At 36.5% G+C, this 18,184-nt stretch overlaps 2 protein-coding genes across 2 annotated transcripts in view; one reads left to right on the top strand and one right to left on the bottom strand.

Annotated features, from left to right (window-relative positions):
* LOC114667240 (EGF-like repeat and discoidin I-like domain-containing protein 3) overlaps positions 1 to 18,184 on the bottom strand; it is a 742,682-nt gene that overhangs the window by 384,637 nt on the left and 339,861 nt on the right. The window lies entirely within an intron of this gene.
* LOC114667233 (aggrecan core protein-like) overlaps positions 1 to 18,184 on the top strand; it is a 208,133-nt gene that overhangs the window by 86,539 nt on the left and 103,410 nt on the right. The window contains 4 exon segments of the mRNA XM_028822446.2: positions 555 to 729; positions 3,439 to 3,566; positions 4,162 to 4,455; positions 4,594 to 4,770. Coding sequence (XP_028678279.2) covers positions 555 to 729; positions 3,439 to 3,566; positions 4,162 to 4,455; positions 4,594 to 4,770 — 774 coding nt within the window.

Here is an 18,184-nt window from a genome sequence, read left to right as displayed (position 1 = left end):
TTGTTACTGGCATAGAAGATTATATATTTAAGTAGTGTGATTTAACTGTATTTTTCTGCTTGAGTCCATATTAATAATGTCTGTAAAATGCTAAACATTGAGTCTTGCTGCGTTCTTAATGGAAATGTGTTACTAATTAATACTTTGGAGTTATTAAGTGACTGGGTGCATTTTTAGTCATTGTCCATCACTAAATGACATTTTAGGCAAAGACAAAAGGGTGTGTGTGCACTTTTAATCAAACAGTTTACAATTGACTAAACATATTACTTATGTACAGCATTTTCCGGATTTCCAAAATATTTGCTTAATATAGATAGATAGATAGATAGATAGATAGATACTTTATTAATCCCAATGGGAAATTCACCATTTGCAGCAGATTGTATTGAATGGAAGTGTTGCATGATTTTCTAAGATGCATGATTGGATTTATCAGGTTCAGGAAATAGATGTATGGATGCATAAAAAAGTTTTTCTTTTTACAGCATGTAGTAATCTTATATTTTCTCTATTTTAAAAATGTTGCTAGTGTGTTTCTGTCTTCATTTTAGGTACAGTCTTCCATTATCGTGCCATTACGAGTCGATATACTCTCACATTCATTGAGGCCCAGCAAGCTTGCCTAGACGTTGGTGCCATCATTGCAAGCCCAGAGCAGCTCCAGGCTGCCTATGAAAATGGCTACAACCAATGTGATGCTGGATGGCTTTCAGACCAGTCTGTGAGGTAACATGCTCATCTGTGTGTGGAAATGTATTTTAGATTTCTATTACCAAAAAAATAAATTAAGCAGAAGATTTTATTGTGACATCATTATTTTACATAGACAATTTTTACCTTAAAATTTTATCTAGACCTTTTATACCTTAAAAAAAACTCCCCTCTTTTTAGGTTTTTAGGGTTTCTAGATATACTTATTTCTGTTTTGCATATACTCTATATATTTTCTTTCTTATAGTTTAAGACCAGGTTTATACTTCATGTGATGCAATGTGTGTGCCTGCACCTGCGGACGCTGCTGCTATGCAAGCGGTGTACTGTTTATACTTGCACGTGTACTTTATGTAAATCTGGAGGATTCCACTGGTTAGCAGTGTGAGAAATCATCATGGTGAGAAAACAACGTTCAGCTTCGATGTACTGTGAATTGCCCGAAGCATCCATTAACACCTTACCACAGTATCTCTGAAAAGGATGGATTACATTCATTAATCTAGGGATGCACCCATTCCAGCCAGCATTGGGCACAGGGCAGAAACAATCCCTGGACGGGGCATCAGCTCATCACAAGGTGAATACAAGCAGACACATACACTAGCGTCATTTTAGCCTCACCATATTCCCAAACCTGTATGTCCCTGGAAGGAAACCGAAGCACACTGTGGAAATCCAACAGGAAAACATGCAAACCCCAGGCAGGTAACACCAGGGACATCACTCCCAGTAAGACAACAGCGCAACCTCTCTGCATCTGTGCTTCCCCTCACATGTGTAATTATTAACAGCATTCATAATTTAAATGAAGTTAACGATTTATCTATGAAATGTAATATACATACTTTAATATAAATACAAAATAGACCTTTTCACTGTGTCCCCATGTTTTTTTTCTTTGTGGCTCAAATACATTTCTGTACATTCTGATGCTTTTGTGAAGGTGAAAAAAAAATGGCACAGACGATGGTATGTGAGACCTTTAAAATGTATCGCGTCATTACAATAGGGAATATGCAACACTTGAAAAGAAAAGCACCACAAATACATTTGTATGTCAGCATTTTGCTTCACTCCGTTAAGTCATTCATCAAACATCGAAGCACACATATTGATTCTGTAGGATCTGCAGAGTGGCTTGCTGTCACCTGTTGATAGTAAACAGAGATTATGACATCACGTTCCAACTTGAACACATTGATCCCCATGATTTTTTGCTGGTACTGCAACTCGTGCATGCATCGCATTAATTTCTGAGGACGTGCTCAGAGGCCGTTGGGAACGCATAGTAGCCATGTTGCGTGCGAGTACGCATTCTGAATTATAACCCGGCCCTAAGAGCCCTTTGGAGATTGCAAAAAGGCACCAAAATGCCCTTTCTTGTTTCATCTTGCCACTCTGCCATAAAGCAAAGATCAGTAGAGTGTTGCAGTGGTGGTTGTCCTTCTGGATGATTCTCCCATCTCCACACAGTTTTCCTGGAGCTCATCCAGAGTTTCCATTGGATTGTTGGTCACCTCTTTCTTCGTCGTTCTTCTCCCATGATTGCTCAGTTTTGCCAGGTGGCCAGCTCTACTGTAGGAAGAGTTGTGGTTGTTCTAAACTTCTTCCATTTAAGAATTAAAAGGGCAAGTGTACTCTTGGGAATCTTCAGTGCTTAAGTCGTTTTTGGTAGACAACCTCACGTCTGTGGCTCAACACAATACTGCCTTTAAGCTTTGCTGGAGATTTCTTTGCTCTGATACACATTGTCAGCTGTGGGACCTTCAATAGACATGTGTTTGTCTTTCCGAATCATGTCCAATAAGTTGAACTTATTGCAGGTGGATTCCAAAATTAAGACCTAGAAACATTTCAGTGGCAATCAATAGAATGTGATGCACTTGAGCCAGATTTCAAGTGCCATAGTAAATGGTCTGAACACTTGTGTCAATATGATATATCAGTTTTTTATTTATAATACATTTACAACAATTTCTAAAATACTGCTTTCACTTTATCATTCTGGGTTATTGAGTGTTACTTGATGTGAGGAAAGTGAATTTATTTTAAGACCGGACTGCATTATAGATAAATGTGAAAAAAGTGAAAGGGTCTCAGTATTTTCTGAATCCACTAAATATAAGAGTGGATGGTCCACTTGCCTGGTGCAAAATATCAGTTTCATCACACTTACTTGCACACTATATTCCCTCTCTACTTTTTCAAAATCATTTAAATCATATCTGACCATTGCCACTGGACATTTTTTCAACTGTGTCCAGTTTATAAACTTGATGTTAGAATATAGTCTCTTACATTTGTAGATTTTCCTGAATGTAACATGTTAGGGGTTAGACATACTATTAATCAGATGGAGGCTAATTTCTTTCTGTAGGTACTGTAATTAAGACATTTGTAAGCCCTTTAAAATGTGAACCAAAACAGTACCATTAAACATCTTTACAAAAAATAACATATATAGCTTTATTATCTATGTCCAGTTCCCACTTCTACTGGGATAAAACTTCTTCTATCGCAAACTCCAGGGTCTATATTCTATTTTAATCTAATTTTTTACATTTTAATTCCCTTGACATGTCTTTTTTCAAGTGTTATTTTGACTTTAGTGTCGGTTTTTGCATTTATAGTCACTCAGACCATTATTTATTTACTGTTAAGTTTCTCATTGCTGTGTAAAGTTCTTTCTTTATGAAATATCCTTTGCTTGAATATTTTAAGGTACCCAATTATTAACCCACGAGACAACTGCTATGGTGATAAAAATGGACTTCCAGGTGTCAGAAATTATGGTGTACGTCCAGCAATGGAACAGTATGATGTCTACTGTTATATAGACAAGCTTAAAGGTAACAATTTTTTAATTTAAAAATCTGTTATAAATATTTTTGAGATTAAAATCACAATGATGGTAAAGTAACTTGTTTTACCCCTAGTTTAAACTTAATTTGCTGATCAACAATAGCACTTTTAATTTCCAGGCTGAATTAATAACTTTTCATTAGTATATAGGTGGCAAGGCAACACAGTATTTAATGTTCTATACTGTAGATCCAGCATCCTAGACTCTAATCCCCGTGGTTCTTCATGTGTAGTTTATACTGTATGTTGTTTCTCTTTATGTGTAAGATTTGACCTGGACATTCTGGCTCCAGTCCAGTCCCAAAGATGTGCAGGATTAATTAATTATTAACTTATATCAATGTATGAGTGTGGATATGTGCAAGAGTGGGCTCTGTAATGGACTGGTATTCATGTCTGGGGCTAATTCCTGCATTGTGCGCAGAGCTGATGGGATAGGCTCAGACAACAACCTCCATTGGATCAAATGAATTTTAGAATATTTGTTATTAATAAGTTACATGTAATCATATACACATGTTTGTAAACTGCACTGATTAAAAAAATAGTCTCATTAATATTTATTCTGTTTTTGTTTTTTAGGAGAGGTTTTCCATGCAACTACTGCTGGAAAGTTCACATTTGAAGAGGCAAAGTTATATTGTCAAAAGAATAATGCATCCCTTGCAAAAACTGGAGAGATGTATGCTGCTTGGAAACAGGGTCTTGACAAGTGTCACCCGGGTTGGCTGGCTGATGGCAGTGTCCGGTACCCAATTAACAAAGCAAGACCCCTTTGTGGTGGGGGAAAGACTGGAGTTAGGTCCATATACCAATTCTCTAACCAAACTGGCTACCCTAGTCCCCACTCTAAATATGATGCCTATTGCTTCAGAGGTGCGTACCTCATATTAAAGGGTTCTTCATATTTACTTATGTTTGTAGGTATATTTGAGATGTAGATTATCTTGTGCCTTATATTAATTAAGGTACTTTGACACTAGAAAAGGCTAATACAACACTTTTTTTTATTAGCTGTTTTAAAAGAAGAAGTGACTTTTGCACCAGAACAAGAGGAGGCCGTAACCCATTTACCTCTTGAGGCTGAGCCACCTCTAACCCCTACTGTGCTAGAAGAGGAGCCTGTAACAAGTACCTACCCATATGAGGAAGCAATACAGACTGCTACAGATGCAGGGATATTGCAAGCAGGTAATCCAGGTGTTCAGCTAAATCCAATATATTGTTCTTAAATATTGTAATGCATTTCCTTTCTCAACTAGTTGTGTTTAATAAATCATAATTTACGGCGTATAGCGGTTTTTAATGTATGTGGTACACAATAGAGTTATACAAAGTAAAAATACAACTTTCATTAAATGATACCTCAGCTGTTATCTGCAGTATGGTATATTGACTTTCAACCTAGCATAACATTCTTAATTTTCTTAATTCAGTTCAGGGTCTTGGTGAGTACACTCACTTTTACTATTTAAACATCATAGCAATGCCATTTTTAATGTTTCCTCACTGTAAATTTTTTTTACTGACTTCAACTAAGAAAAATAAGTCAACATTCTGCATACACAATTTTTAGTAAAGTGAACTTCAGTGCAAAAAGTTACATCAACTCAAAATATCACTTTTTACAATAAGTATAATAAACTTAAAGTGTGTTACATAAACTAAATATTATAAGTCTCCTGTACTTTATAACTTAAGTTTACTAACCCAGTAAACTCAATGTTTTCAATGATGTATAATTATACATTTAAGTTACTGTAACTGATGAATTTGTGTTGTGGAGTGCTTAACTTGCTATCATCAGGAAACATTGAATAAATATTTATGAGAGTTTCAGAGATTCAAAAGAAAAGAATCCATAGTAAAGCACTGGAATACTAAGGCTGCTTAGCTCAATGCTGAACTAAATTAATTAGTACAGTACTATTATATCATGTTGTTATGTCTGCTTTGTGGTGGTTTACTTTTTAAATTACATTTTAAAATGTACGTTTAGAGCAAAACACTGTTTTGGAAAGATTCATTTGTTGGATGGAAGAACTCCAGTTGTAGCCTTTTTATTCTTCCATTCCTGCAGATTTTAGATGTATATGGCCTTTAGTGAGTATTGTTTTATGGTAATTATACTTGATTCAATAAATGTATATGAACTACTAATCTTGAGGAACCTCTGAGTTTCTCTGTGACAGCCGATAAAAACATTGCTGAAAAATGTCTAGATCATTTTAAATAATACAGGCTAAGTATTTTATTAGACAAAATATACAATATAAATAAACCAAAGGACAAAACAGAGTTGCAGTTTAAATTAAAGCACATTTAAATTCTTGGAACATGAAAAAATGAGAGTTTATCAATAGCCTTCAATAACAGGTGTGATTTTTTTCAAGCACCAGTGTTTTTAGAATCTTGACCTATGAGGTCCACAAAGTGCCTACTATAATGTCACTTCTGGGTCAACAGGCTTTCTGTTGTATTTTATTTCAAATATACTACTAGTAATTGTAGCATAAAACTGATTTTAACATACAGAGCAGTCATTAGGCAGGTTTCTAAAGCACAATAAGCCTGTTGAAATGAAATGCATTCCTGAATTGCAGGAATGGATGTATATTAACAAATGAAATGAAGTTGACCAGACAAAACAGACAGTCTGCAATGAAATAAAAGTCAAAGTAAATTTAAGAATTACTGCATTTATTTTTGTTGCATTTTCCATACCGTCTCAACTTGTTCTAATTGGAGGTTGTGCATATATATATAGAACACATTTTGAAATATTTGATATTTCTTGCCTTTCTTTCGATCACACTCCCGTAATGCCAACAATTGTTTTGTAAACTTGTATCTATTATGTGAGCACTTTTTAAAGTGGCTACTGCCTAAAATATAAAATTTAAAAAAAAAACCTAAAAAATTCTCAAATCTAATTTTGAAGATTATTTTTAGTTCTGTTTTGATAGTCACCATTTTTATTTGCATTCCTAAATAAGCAAATCTCCTAAAGGTGGTTTGATGGTGTTTCATATATAATTTCTCAGACCTGACCCTGGATGGCCACCACGAGAGCTGGTCAGAAATAATACTGTGGATGTACTTTGCTTTAACTTGATTCATCAGGATAAAATGCTTTGATAGTGTTTCAAAATGTTCATGCTCAAGCTAAAAACATAATTTGTTAAGTGGAAGTGCCACATTAAGTTCTGACTTTAAGTTATGATTTTAAGCAATTTGTTTTTATTGATGTAGCCTCTTCAATACTCAGCCCTCCCCTTTTTGAAATATATAAGTGGTGATGCTTTATTTTGCAGCATGCATAAAACATGAAGTTCATATTCATATTTTCTTAAATAAATTTGATGTACCACAAGTCTATGAGCCAAAGTTTTTAACACTTTTTAAAATCTCCCAAGCTGCTAAATTCTTACAGACTGGAAAAGCTGCAGAGCCAGATGACCATCCAGATTCTTTGTTATGCAACATTAACAGACTTTTGTTATGTACCCTGAAGCCACAGACATAAAACTCTGTGCAAGCCATTAATGTCTGTCTTTCCAAAGAAAAATTAATGTTCATTAGAACGTGAATCTGTTTAGATCCAAAATTCCCAGAGTTCTTCCACAGAGAAAAGTGCTTTCCCATCTTATTTCACAAGATCAAACCAGGTTTGTCATAGACAGACAATTACTGTCAAATCTTAAGTGTAGATTTAAAGTAATATATACAGTACATCAGCCACATCAGAGTTCCCTGACTACTTTCTGTCTGTTGATTCAGAACAAGCATCAGAAATGAATGGAGATACTCATTTACCACATTATGTACTGTAAATTTTGATTTGGACCTTCTATTCTGACATGGGTTATATGCATCCAGCCCAGAAGCTTCAGTTTGTATCCTCTTTAATAAAATCCCTGTGTGCGTCCAGGTGTCCGTGTGTGTGAGTCTTCTGGTGAACTGCGCATGCGCGGGGCACGGTGCGATGCGCGATATTACTGTCAGAGAAAGTTACAGACGTTTTACGGAAATACAAACCATGTTTTACTGCGAGAGGAAATTAAAGGTACACAATACAGTGACGCATATTACAGCCACATACAAGCCAGTATTATTGTCAGAGAAAATTAAAGGCATATTACCGACGCGCACGCCTGTATTACCGCCAGAGAAAATTAAAGGTATATTACGGACGTACAAGCCAGCAGACGTACAAGACAGTATTACTGTCACAGAAAATTAAACACACACAATACACGGCAGCAGCCCACAAAGAACGGTCAGCTCAGCAAGTAAACATCAACAAAAGAAAGGCTGAAAGAAAGAAAAATACGACCAACAAAAAGAATGAGGTCAAAGTCCCTTGCCATTTAATATAGACTGTTCCTACTAATGTTTATGCACTACTGTTCTAGTGCCCGTTATTGTAACGGGCTTAATGACTAGTATATAATATAAACTCTCTGTTAATCAACAGTTTTATTTACTATTTCTTCTGAAACTCTTGCCTGTTGCTCAACCATGCCCTCGGTTGTGATCACTGCAGCAGCACAGTTCTTCTGTTGCTAACTCTTGTTACAGCCTAACTTGAAAACAGTTATATCAAAACACCTTGATTAACATTGTTTTAATTGGTGGACCATTAAATGACTGGCTTTTTTAGGTGCAAACAAATGCTGTAGTATTTTAGCTAGGTAGATTTCAAAGAAAAGATAAAAGCAAATAATCACACCCAAAATTCAAAACAGCAGCTAAAACTCGAAGAAAGAAAAACAAAGCAAAAATGATCCCAACATTAGTCTGTTAACTTTCCTTCACTATACTAAGAATTAATTTATTTTAATTAAGCAAATATAAAGTTGGAAAGGATGATGTCATGAGACAACTAATGGATGTCTTTCCAAAGACAACATTGCTGGCACATGAAAAACAGATTGCAAAGTGGCGGGATCCGCAATGAAATTAACAGTAAAAACTGGTTAGGTGATGACATCACAATAAACAAATAAAAATGAAAAATATCAAGAAAATACTTCAGGAAGTTCCCAAAATACATTAGTGATGCATCTCAGATGATAAAGCCAAACTGTGAGGACTTTGAGTGAGATTGTGCCATGTCAGTGTAGGCTGGAATGAATAGGCAGGACAACAGTCATGGCATGCAGGTAAAATTTGATAAAACGCATTAAGGAGTCTGTGGCAGTGTAAGGTTTTGGTTAAAAAAATGTTACAGAAACTCAACCTTGTATATGCAGGAATGATCTTCTGCAAAGCAATGCCGCAGGGTGTTCAATGGGAAAGTGAGCTGATTCCTTGTTATGTGTAAGTGCGTTCAGCTCAGCTGTCATTTGGCAGGGCACCTGCGCCCACAATGTGTAAAGCATAGGGAAAGAACAAAGGAAGGAAAAAAGGGAAAGGGCAGGAGCTGATGGCAGAGTTCCATGAAGGATGGTCTTGGAGATAACTTCTCCATTGAGTAATTGCTGGAGCAAAATAGTCAATAAGTTGGAAGAAGGAACGGAGACTATGAAAGTGGTGGTGGCCAGGAACTTGACAGGCTGTAGATCACTAGAGCAAGCATCTGTGGGAAAAGGAGTGTTTCAGAATATTGGGTGCTGAGGGAATCAAGCATGAAGACACTGGATAACCGAAGGAGGCAAGCTTCTGTGGCCAAGGATGAAGATATCACTGTCCTTCCCTTGAGTTTTAAGGATCAAATGTGTATCTTTGTTTTTAACACCTGTTGTTTGATTATTTATTAATGAATTTTAAACTCCGATAGCACTAGTATTTATTGAATTATTTATTTGAAGAAAAAATTTTGGGACACTGCACTGTTTTTCACCATCTTTTTTAATTATGTGTCCTCATTTGCTTTAGTCCATCTTTCTTCATAACTATCAATGTCTGGGTTCAAAGACAGGTATGCCAGCAGCAGGCAACTCAGGCATTACATAAGGATTAAATACACATGTAGAGCAGGTTAGAGGTAATGGAAGTAGGAAAATTCGAAAGTCTCAAAAAAATGAGAGTAAAGATCGCATTAGCGCAAACAAACAGAAAATATTACTTAGTGAAATAACAGAAGAGCAAAAAGAGATCGAATAGTGTTTGAGGATGTCTGGGGGAGAAGAGAGACAAGGCAGTGAGACAAAAGGACAGCTGCTGGACAGGCTTTTAAAACGTTCAAAGCGCCACACGAGATGCAGATCACGTGGCACAGCAGAAGCAGCAAGCCCGCAGCTGATCAAGCAAAGAGGAGGTAAAAAAACAACTGTTATTTGTTTCCCATTGTATCACCGCTTAAGAGGGGTTTTGGAGGAGCGGCCGTGTCTCCTTGGGGTTTGTTTGGTCCCCCTCTTCACGTCATCACGTAGCAATGGCGGGAGGTTTAGGCGAGAGAAGTGCAGATCATACGGCACAGCAGCAGCAGCAATCCAGCAGCTGATCGAACAAAGAGGAGGTAAAAAAAACTGCATTTGTTTCCCATTGTATCACCGTTTAAGAGGGGTTTCGGAGGAGCGGCTGCGTCTCCTTGGGTGCGTTCAGCCCCTTTTCTCACAATGGCAGGTAGCGCTGGCTAGGGGGAGGAGGGGTTGGCGAGTGAAGCGAGCAAGGGACAAAGCCCCCTAGTGTTTCATTAATGTTTGAAATCTAGTAGCAAGTCAAAAAATAGCTAGGGAGAATTTTCAGGCAAAAGCATCAAACAGCACTGAATAAAGCATAGTGCAAAAGCAAGAAAAAATGGACATAAAAACCAAAACAGTTAAACATACAAAAATCTTAGAACTTCAGAGTAACAATGGGACTTTTGCAAGACTTATTATGCACTATACTGCAGCAAAAATAGAATCTTGTTAGGCAACTTCTTTTATGCAAAAACAAAAATCAGAAGGTTTGAAAAAAACTTTGCTGCATGATGAGCACTACGCTGAATCTAAATAAATGAAGTAAAGAACAGGGATGCCCTCCTGTACCCTCACTCCTACCCGAGGGATAACTAGATGCCTGCCACTACTGCAAGATTTGTTTCGTGATGCATAGATAAAAATGAAACAACTTCCCGCAATCACTTTTTGTAACTTAATTTTTGCATCTGCAACTGTGAAGCCTCAATCTTCAATGCTTAAAGATCCTCACCCTCCACAGATCCTGACATCAGTATTGTAGTGACCTCATATGGCTGCCAACTGTCCAAGGGGGTATAAGTACTCACCTGGCATAATGCTGCCTCTTGAGTAACAGGTAAAGGATGGCATGGGCACAGCTTTTAGAGAATTTTTACTGCCCACGACTCTTGGATTTGGACACTGAGCTTTGGTGTCTGCGCAGAGAGCCTGGGGAACAAAGTGACTTGTGGATTGCCTCTGACCCATGTAGTGAAGTGGAGCTTGGCAGCATGTATGAGGTTACAATGGGATAAAGCAGCAGGGAGATCTCTGAAGACCTAAGCTGCTAAAGACTCGAGTTACATGGCAGAAGCAGCACTACACTGAAAAAACTAAACAGTCCTACCAGCAATCAGTATAAAAGGGCTAATTCCATTCCTCCATGTCTTGCACCCCCCACAATGGGTCATTACAGTGTTAAAGAGCATCCTCCAAATCATCAACATCTGCAATAAGAGTGTTAATACAGTGTTTGTGTGAGAGAATAAGCTTATATTTTCTCTATTCATAATTATATTTTCTTTATGAACTTGAATTTTAAATGTTTTGGGTTTTATTATATGAATATCTCTTTCAAGTCATTAAACTAAAGCAATCTGTAAACTGTTGAAAGAAAGAAAATGTTGCATTGCTGTAAACATGTATTGTGTAGTTAAGGCATACCTATGGTTGCATCTATACTGTGCATGTACATACTTTTTTTGTTATTGTCTTTCTTTCGTAAACTGCACAGTACTGTATAATAACTAATTAAATAGCATTTACATTGTATTAAGTATTATAAGTAGTCTAGAGATGATTTAAAGTATTGGGAGGATGTATATAGGTTATATACAAATACTTCATAGTTTTATTTCATATAAGGAACTTGAGCATCTGTGGATTTGGTATCTTTGGGGTATCCTGGACATATAGAAAAATACATTTTCCTTCGCACAGTCTATTAATAATGTAAAGAATGATAGCTGCCATAACAGTGATTGAGCTTTTCACTAATTTTGTTGGGATTGGCTCTCAAGGACAAGTTGTAGGTTTCGCTATGGAAATTAAAATTATAACCACCTTTTCTAGTATCAGCTTAAATTTATTAAGGTGGTGTGTGCAGGTGGAGATGAGTTTGAAGCTGAAGTATTCAGTTTGTGAGATTTTGTTGAAATCTGGAATATTATCAATTTTATCAATAAATGTTCTTAGGTACATGGCAGTGAAGAATTCTGTTTTGTCAGATTAGCAACTGTTCTAAACAGTACATGATTTGATTGTTTCTGTTTCCATCTAATAATCTGGAATACTAGTCAGTGGGAAAGAAATTATGCTTTTTTCAATCCTTTCAACACTGTCTGGAGTTTGGAAGACCAATAGCTTTACTGCTGTTACTGTACGTTCAACTTTTTGGCAATCTAATTTCAGAGTTCAAATACTGTCATTAAAATATGTTCTCTAGCCACTTTTGTTTTGAGGAAGGCTGTTGTATGCAAGACCTCTTTCAGAGACATATTATAATTATATTTCAGTTGATCTACAATGTATACTGATGTCCATTATTAAGTATGAGTTTCTAAGAATATCTGTCTATTTTGATGCAAACATACATTCAGGATATTACACTATTCTTGATTTAATATGCGAAAGTTTTGTTAAGAGCAGGGACAAGTCAAACATTATTAAGCAGTGATCAGAGATAATTTAATTTCTTAGAGTAATATTTAAATTTTGTGTCTCAACTACCTAAGTAATAAATGATTATAACAGTGAATTGGGCCTTTACTAATCTGGAAGAACCCTGCTGAGTTTATCAGGTGAAGAAAACATTTGCTACAAGTGTCAGCTTCCACATCTTTGTGAATATTAAAATCTCTCATCAATACTACACTATGTAATCATCATAACTTATAGCTAAGTGGGATAAAAGGCTGCCATATTCAGTCATGAACAATTAGTACAGCAAAGGTGGTCTGTAAATTGGTATTATGATTGTTTGGGATTTTATTTTAATATTTAATTGGAGTGCCTCAAAGGATGCAAACTCACCCACACTTTTAAAAGCAATATGCAGTTCCTTAAACATATGGTAAGTATTCCAAGTCCACCTTCTTGACCAACAACTGTTGATTTATGAAGGAATGTAAAACCATCTGATGCTGCCTCAACTAAGGTAATAGTGTTAGAAATCCTAAGACAGCTACTCAGTATAGGGTCATTCACCAAAGCATCTTTATTTCCAAGTGAGCAAATGTTTAGTAAAAAGCATTTTAAAATGCAAAGATGTCTCTGGGCTGGTTTTATACATTTTATTTTAAATTATATTGACTTACTAATGCAGGCATGATAGTGGAAAATCAGATTTAAATTCTAATTATGGTTTCTATTTTGTGGTTAGTAATTAATTTAGATTTTGTTATGCGGCTCAGTTTTTTAGATGCTCCACAACAGAGTTTTTGGATGGTAGATAGTATGGTTAGGGGGGGTTTGTGGGATTTACAGCCTTTGATTTAACATCAAAACGTTTCAGCCTTAATAGTGCAGCAGTTAGTCACATGCTGCCATATGCCACATGCTGGAACATGACACTGTTAGTGCCAACATGAAGGCACTTCATCTTCAGTTAGGAAGTCCAATGCAGCTTCAATATTAGGAACTTTGGCTTCTCAGGGGCATTTTACTTTAACTTTTGGGTTTACATAGCTTGGAATTGCACATTATGAAATTGCTAATTATGAAAGTCTTTTCATTGTCAGCATCAATAGATGTGTTGAGTGCTGAGCACCAGCTTTAGGGCAGTATTGGTGACCTAGCTGCTGGGTGACTAAATTACCAATTGCCCTGTGGCTGAATTAGTGTGCTTGATTTTGTCTGTTCAGTGACTACAATGGGATCTGGAGAGACTGAAAACTATCCTCCTAATTGCACATATACCTACCAATGCAAAATTAACAGTATATTTGTGGCAAGTGAAACTATATGTACAGTCAGTGTGGCAAACATAAGCTGTACATACAAATGTGTCCTTCGTGGGCAGACAACAAATGGAACTTTTGTTTAAAGTCAAGTGTATTGTCACCTGTTTGGTTGTGTTCCTGATGAAGTTTTAAAATGCCACTCTTGCTATAGAACACTGCTAGATGGCTGTGAAACGTGGCTTTCAGTGCTGGTTGGATGACCAACTGGGCACCACAAGTTTCGTACCTAGTTGGGTGTTGAGTTTTTGCTCCAACAGGCTTTTTTGTGGTATTTGTATGTTGTCAATAAATCTCATCTGATATTGCTAAATTCTCAGTGTTCTGACAAGGATGGAGTATAACAGAGTTTAACAAATCTTTTAGTAAGGACCAGAGGCCTTGTGTATAAAAATTGGTTACACTTGGAAATGTACGTAAGTAATTTCTTACATAAAAGTTTCAATCCTACACAAACATTTTGGTGTTGGCATTTTAGTGACACCAGGCAACAGAGCAATGAAATGAACAGCAAATCCTGTTCCATTGCACATTTCAATGTCAAATTCCAATGTTCTTGAACTATTAGCAGCCGTTAACTAACATGTTCTCTCAAAACAGCTGTCTTCAGCACTGGTAATGATGCATAATACATACACTTAATGTTAAATGCCTTACTATGTAGCCTGTCTATTTTGTCTGTGTAAAGGGAGTGCTGTGTGCTGTACAACATGACAGTTATAGTGTTTTTGGATATTATTATTAATGGCAGACTATCAGGGATTGCAAAGATTTTGTGGTTAATGATAATGATAAATAGTTTTACAGGTGGCTTTCAGCATGAATTGGATGACTGGTTAGGAATCTCACAGTCATTCATCAACCATGTCATGCATATCCATATAGGACGGTATAATTAAGATGCTACCCAGACATATGCAATTTCCTTACCATCAAGGTAAGCAAGCCAAGATCAAAGGGCAATTTGCAGCAATTGCTTATTTTCCTAATCTAATTAGCACAACTGACTGCACAGATGTTGCAATACAGACACCATCACAGAATGAATTTGCTTTTGTAAACAGAAGGAACTTTCATTGAAATTTATAACTATTATGTGATGCTCATATGTGTTCATTGTTCTGAGATGGCTCATGCTGTTTGCGTTGGGGACCCGTGATCCCTTTAACTGGAACTGTTGCAATGAATGGTGATTCAGTTGTCAATTGGTTAATAGTATGATTACATTCCAATGCTGTGTTGGCAGTTAGAAGTGTCTGGTATGGCCTATTCCTCATTGTAGCTTGAAGACCTTTACCGTAGCCCAATCTCCAGGTTCAAACTTGTGTGCTATTAACCAACAGGCTAAGAAGAGTAGCCTTTACCTGCAGGTGTAAAGACTTGAGTTTTGCTCATCTATAATTGCTGAAAGTGTTTGTAGATCCTTTAGGGGAGGGTAAGGTGGAGGTTGTTCCATTGGTCCTCCCATTAATACCTCTTGAGCTGTTAGGCCTGTGCTTTTGTTGAAGATATGCCTTATTGACATTAATACTAGTGGTAAAGCAGATGACCATTTTAAATCCAAATATTTACGGTTACTTATTACATTAAATTTCATCTGCCACAAATCTGCCCAAACCTGTGTGCTAAGTCCCTTTGTAATGATTCAGATGATACCTAGCTTGGTATTATCTACAAACGTAACAAACTTGTTATTTATATTGCTGTCCAAATCATTTACACATATTAAAGATAACAGTGGCCAAAGCACTGACTCCTGTAGGATATCACTCTTAACATCAGCCAGTTTTGATATGGCTGGTCCGAAGGTGGTGCGTTACCCTTGCTAAATTACCAGTTACCAGCAGAAAATGGTGTGAAAGACAGAGACTGATGATCCGCTGTGCTGACCCCCAATTCTGATATTGCTTCTTGCACCACAACCCTTTGTGTCCTGTGTCTGAGCCAAGTCTGCACCCATCTACACATTACACCTTGAACTAGCGCTTCTTTCAGTTTGATGCCCAACCTCTCATGTGGCACCTTATGATATGCTTTCTGAAATTCAAAATAATATCATATGCTCCATTTTGATCATATCCATTTGTTGCTTCCTCACAAAATTGCAGAATTGCAGTAAACCATGAACTCCCTCTTCTTAACCCAAGCTAACTGTTCAGTAAAAGTCCTGTTTTTGCCATGTGTTGCTCAACCTTTTCCTTAATGATTCCTTTCATTAATTTATTTATGATACAAGTCAATCTTACTGGCCTATAGTTGTTTGACTCTGCTCAAGCACCCCTTTTTATTTAACAGGATACTATTTGCCATTTTTAAATCCTTCAGAAGTTCCCCAGTGCATAGTGACTTCCTAATAATATGCACCAATGGTTTATATATGTATATAAACCTCAAACCTCATTAAGAACTTAAAGGTAAATATTATCTGGTCCTGGTGATTTGTTTGATGTCAGCCTTTTCAATCTAAGCAGTACTTCTCCCACTACAATTTCCATATTACTCATTACCTCCTTAGTAGTCCCTTTTATTGTCCACTTTCTCACATGTGAAGACCTCAGAAAAATAGAAGTTTAGAGCATCTCTTATTAACTGTCTGCATTTTTTAATTCCCCTTTACTGTTCCTGATGCACTTCAACTCCTCCTTAGCTTTATGTACTAAAATATCAGTCACCTTTCACATTATCTGCTATATTTCACTCTAACTGCCTTTTAGCTTCCCTAATATCCTTCTTAATGGCTGCCCTCATGCTCTCATACACCCTACAATTCATATTGGAATTATTACTCTTAAATGCCTTATACAGTTCTGTTTTTCCTTTTCAGCTTAATTTTCCACTCTTTATTAACCGACAGCAGAGTTTCTTATAATTTTCCTCTAGTTCCCAATTTTGATGTGAACCTGTCCTGCATTATATGTAAAATGTTTTTAAACCTGTTCTATTGCTACCCAACTGTCTCACACTTAAATGCTTATCCCAGTCCATCCACATTAGACTTTGCCACATCTGCTCAAATCTTATCCTACTAAAGTTAAACTTATCAGTTTTGGTCTTTGCGTCCTTGCTCTTCCAAAAACTGAGAATTCTATTATATTGTATTTTGGTCACTTGACCCTAGCAGTTCATGACTACTGATTACTACAAAATACTAAATCTAGGCAAGCTTCCCACTGCCTTGGTGTTTTAACATACTATGTTAAAAAGCGTCCAATGATTATGTCTAAAAACTCGCTCTGCTATTTTCAAGGTAAGACTATAACATCCCCCTGTAAACTTTGCCTTTTTTATATTGATAAAAAAGATGTGCATTGAAATTAGTGTATGCATTGCGGGGTCCATGACACACTCCTAAAATAAGGCAACCGCCCTCCTTTGCTGCTCTGTCTATCCTTCTCAAAATTTTGTATCCTTCTATGTTACATTCATCTCCAACTTTGTTGTTTAGCCAGGTTTGCTATAGTATCATAATTATGGTCAGCTACGTACTACTCCAATTCACTTATTTTATTTTTGATACTTCTAAGAACTAAGGAAAGGTATTTTTAATGTATTACTATTTTTGCTTTACTTAAACTTCTGATTAGAATTTACATTACTATGCATATTAATTGTCCCTTCGTTTCTTCATGTACAGTTCTAAACCAGTCCTAAACTCTCTGTTCCCCTATTAAACAATCCTCGACTGGCCTGGACTGGACTGGACTGGTTCATATGTATCATGTTACAGTGGAACAGGTACCATCTGCTCCCAAACACTTAAATTGTATTATATTATGGTCACTTGACCCTAGTGGTTGAATCACCTCTACACCCTCAGTTCTTTTTTAATTTTATTAAAAGCAAATAACAATCCCTACAATCAAATCAAATTTAACAAAACCAAAATTTAATCCACATCCAAAAGAAAGAGAGGAGAGCTAGCCAACAAAGAAAATCTTTAAAGAGAATACCTTTTCCCCAATATAGAAGCTTATTTTAACAAGTTACTGATTAGATTCTGCCATATTTTAAAAGAGTTTTGAATAAATCCTCTAAGTCAGAATTTGATTTTTTCCAATTCCAAATAGTATAGGACATCAGTTACCCACTGACTTAAAAGTGGTGGGTTGGGATTCTTCCAGTTGAGGAAGATGAGTCTACACACTATTAGTGACGTAATTGCACTTATGATTTGTTTGTCCTTCTTCACTTTAAGCCTGTCTGGGAGTACACCAAACACAGCTGTTAATAGGTTAGGAGTGATTGTGATGCCAAGGCTAACTGATAGGCATTCAAAGATTTTTGTCCAAAACAATGTTAATTCGGTGCACGCCCAAAACATGTGTTCCAGTGAAGCTGGAGATAGATTCAAACATCCACAGGTTAAATCTTGACCTGGAAACATTTTGGATACTTTTAATCAAGATAAATACACTTGATAGAAGACTTTAAGTTGAATAATTGAGTGTTTTACACATATGGGGCTAGAATGTATTCTGT

Source organism: Erpetoichthys calabaricus, chromosome 17 (assembly GCF_900747795.2).
Source record: "Erpetoichthys calabaricus chromosome 17, fErpCal1.3, whole genome shotgun sequence".
NCBI classification, from domain to species: Eukaryota; Metazoa; Chordata; class Cladistia; order Polypteriformes; family Polypteridae; genus Erpetoichthys; species Erpetoichthys calabaricus.
The sequence above is the reverse complement of the archived record's forward strand: the minus strand, read 5'-3'. Positions and strand labels throughout refer to the sequence as shown.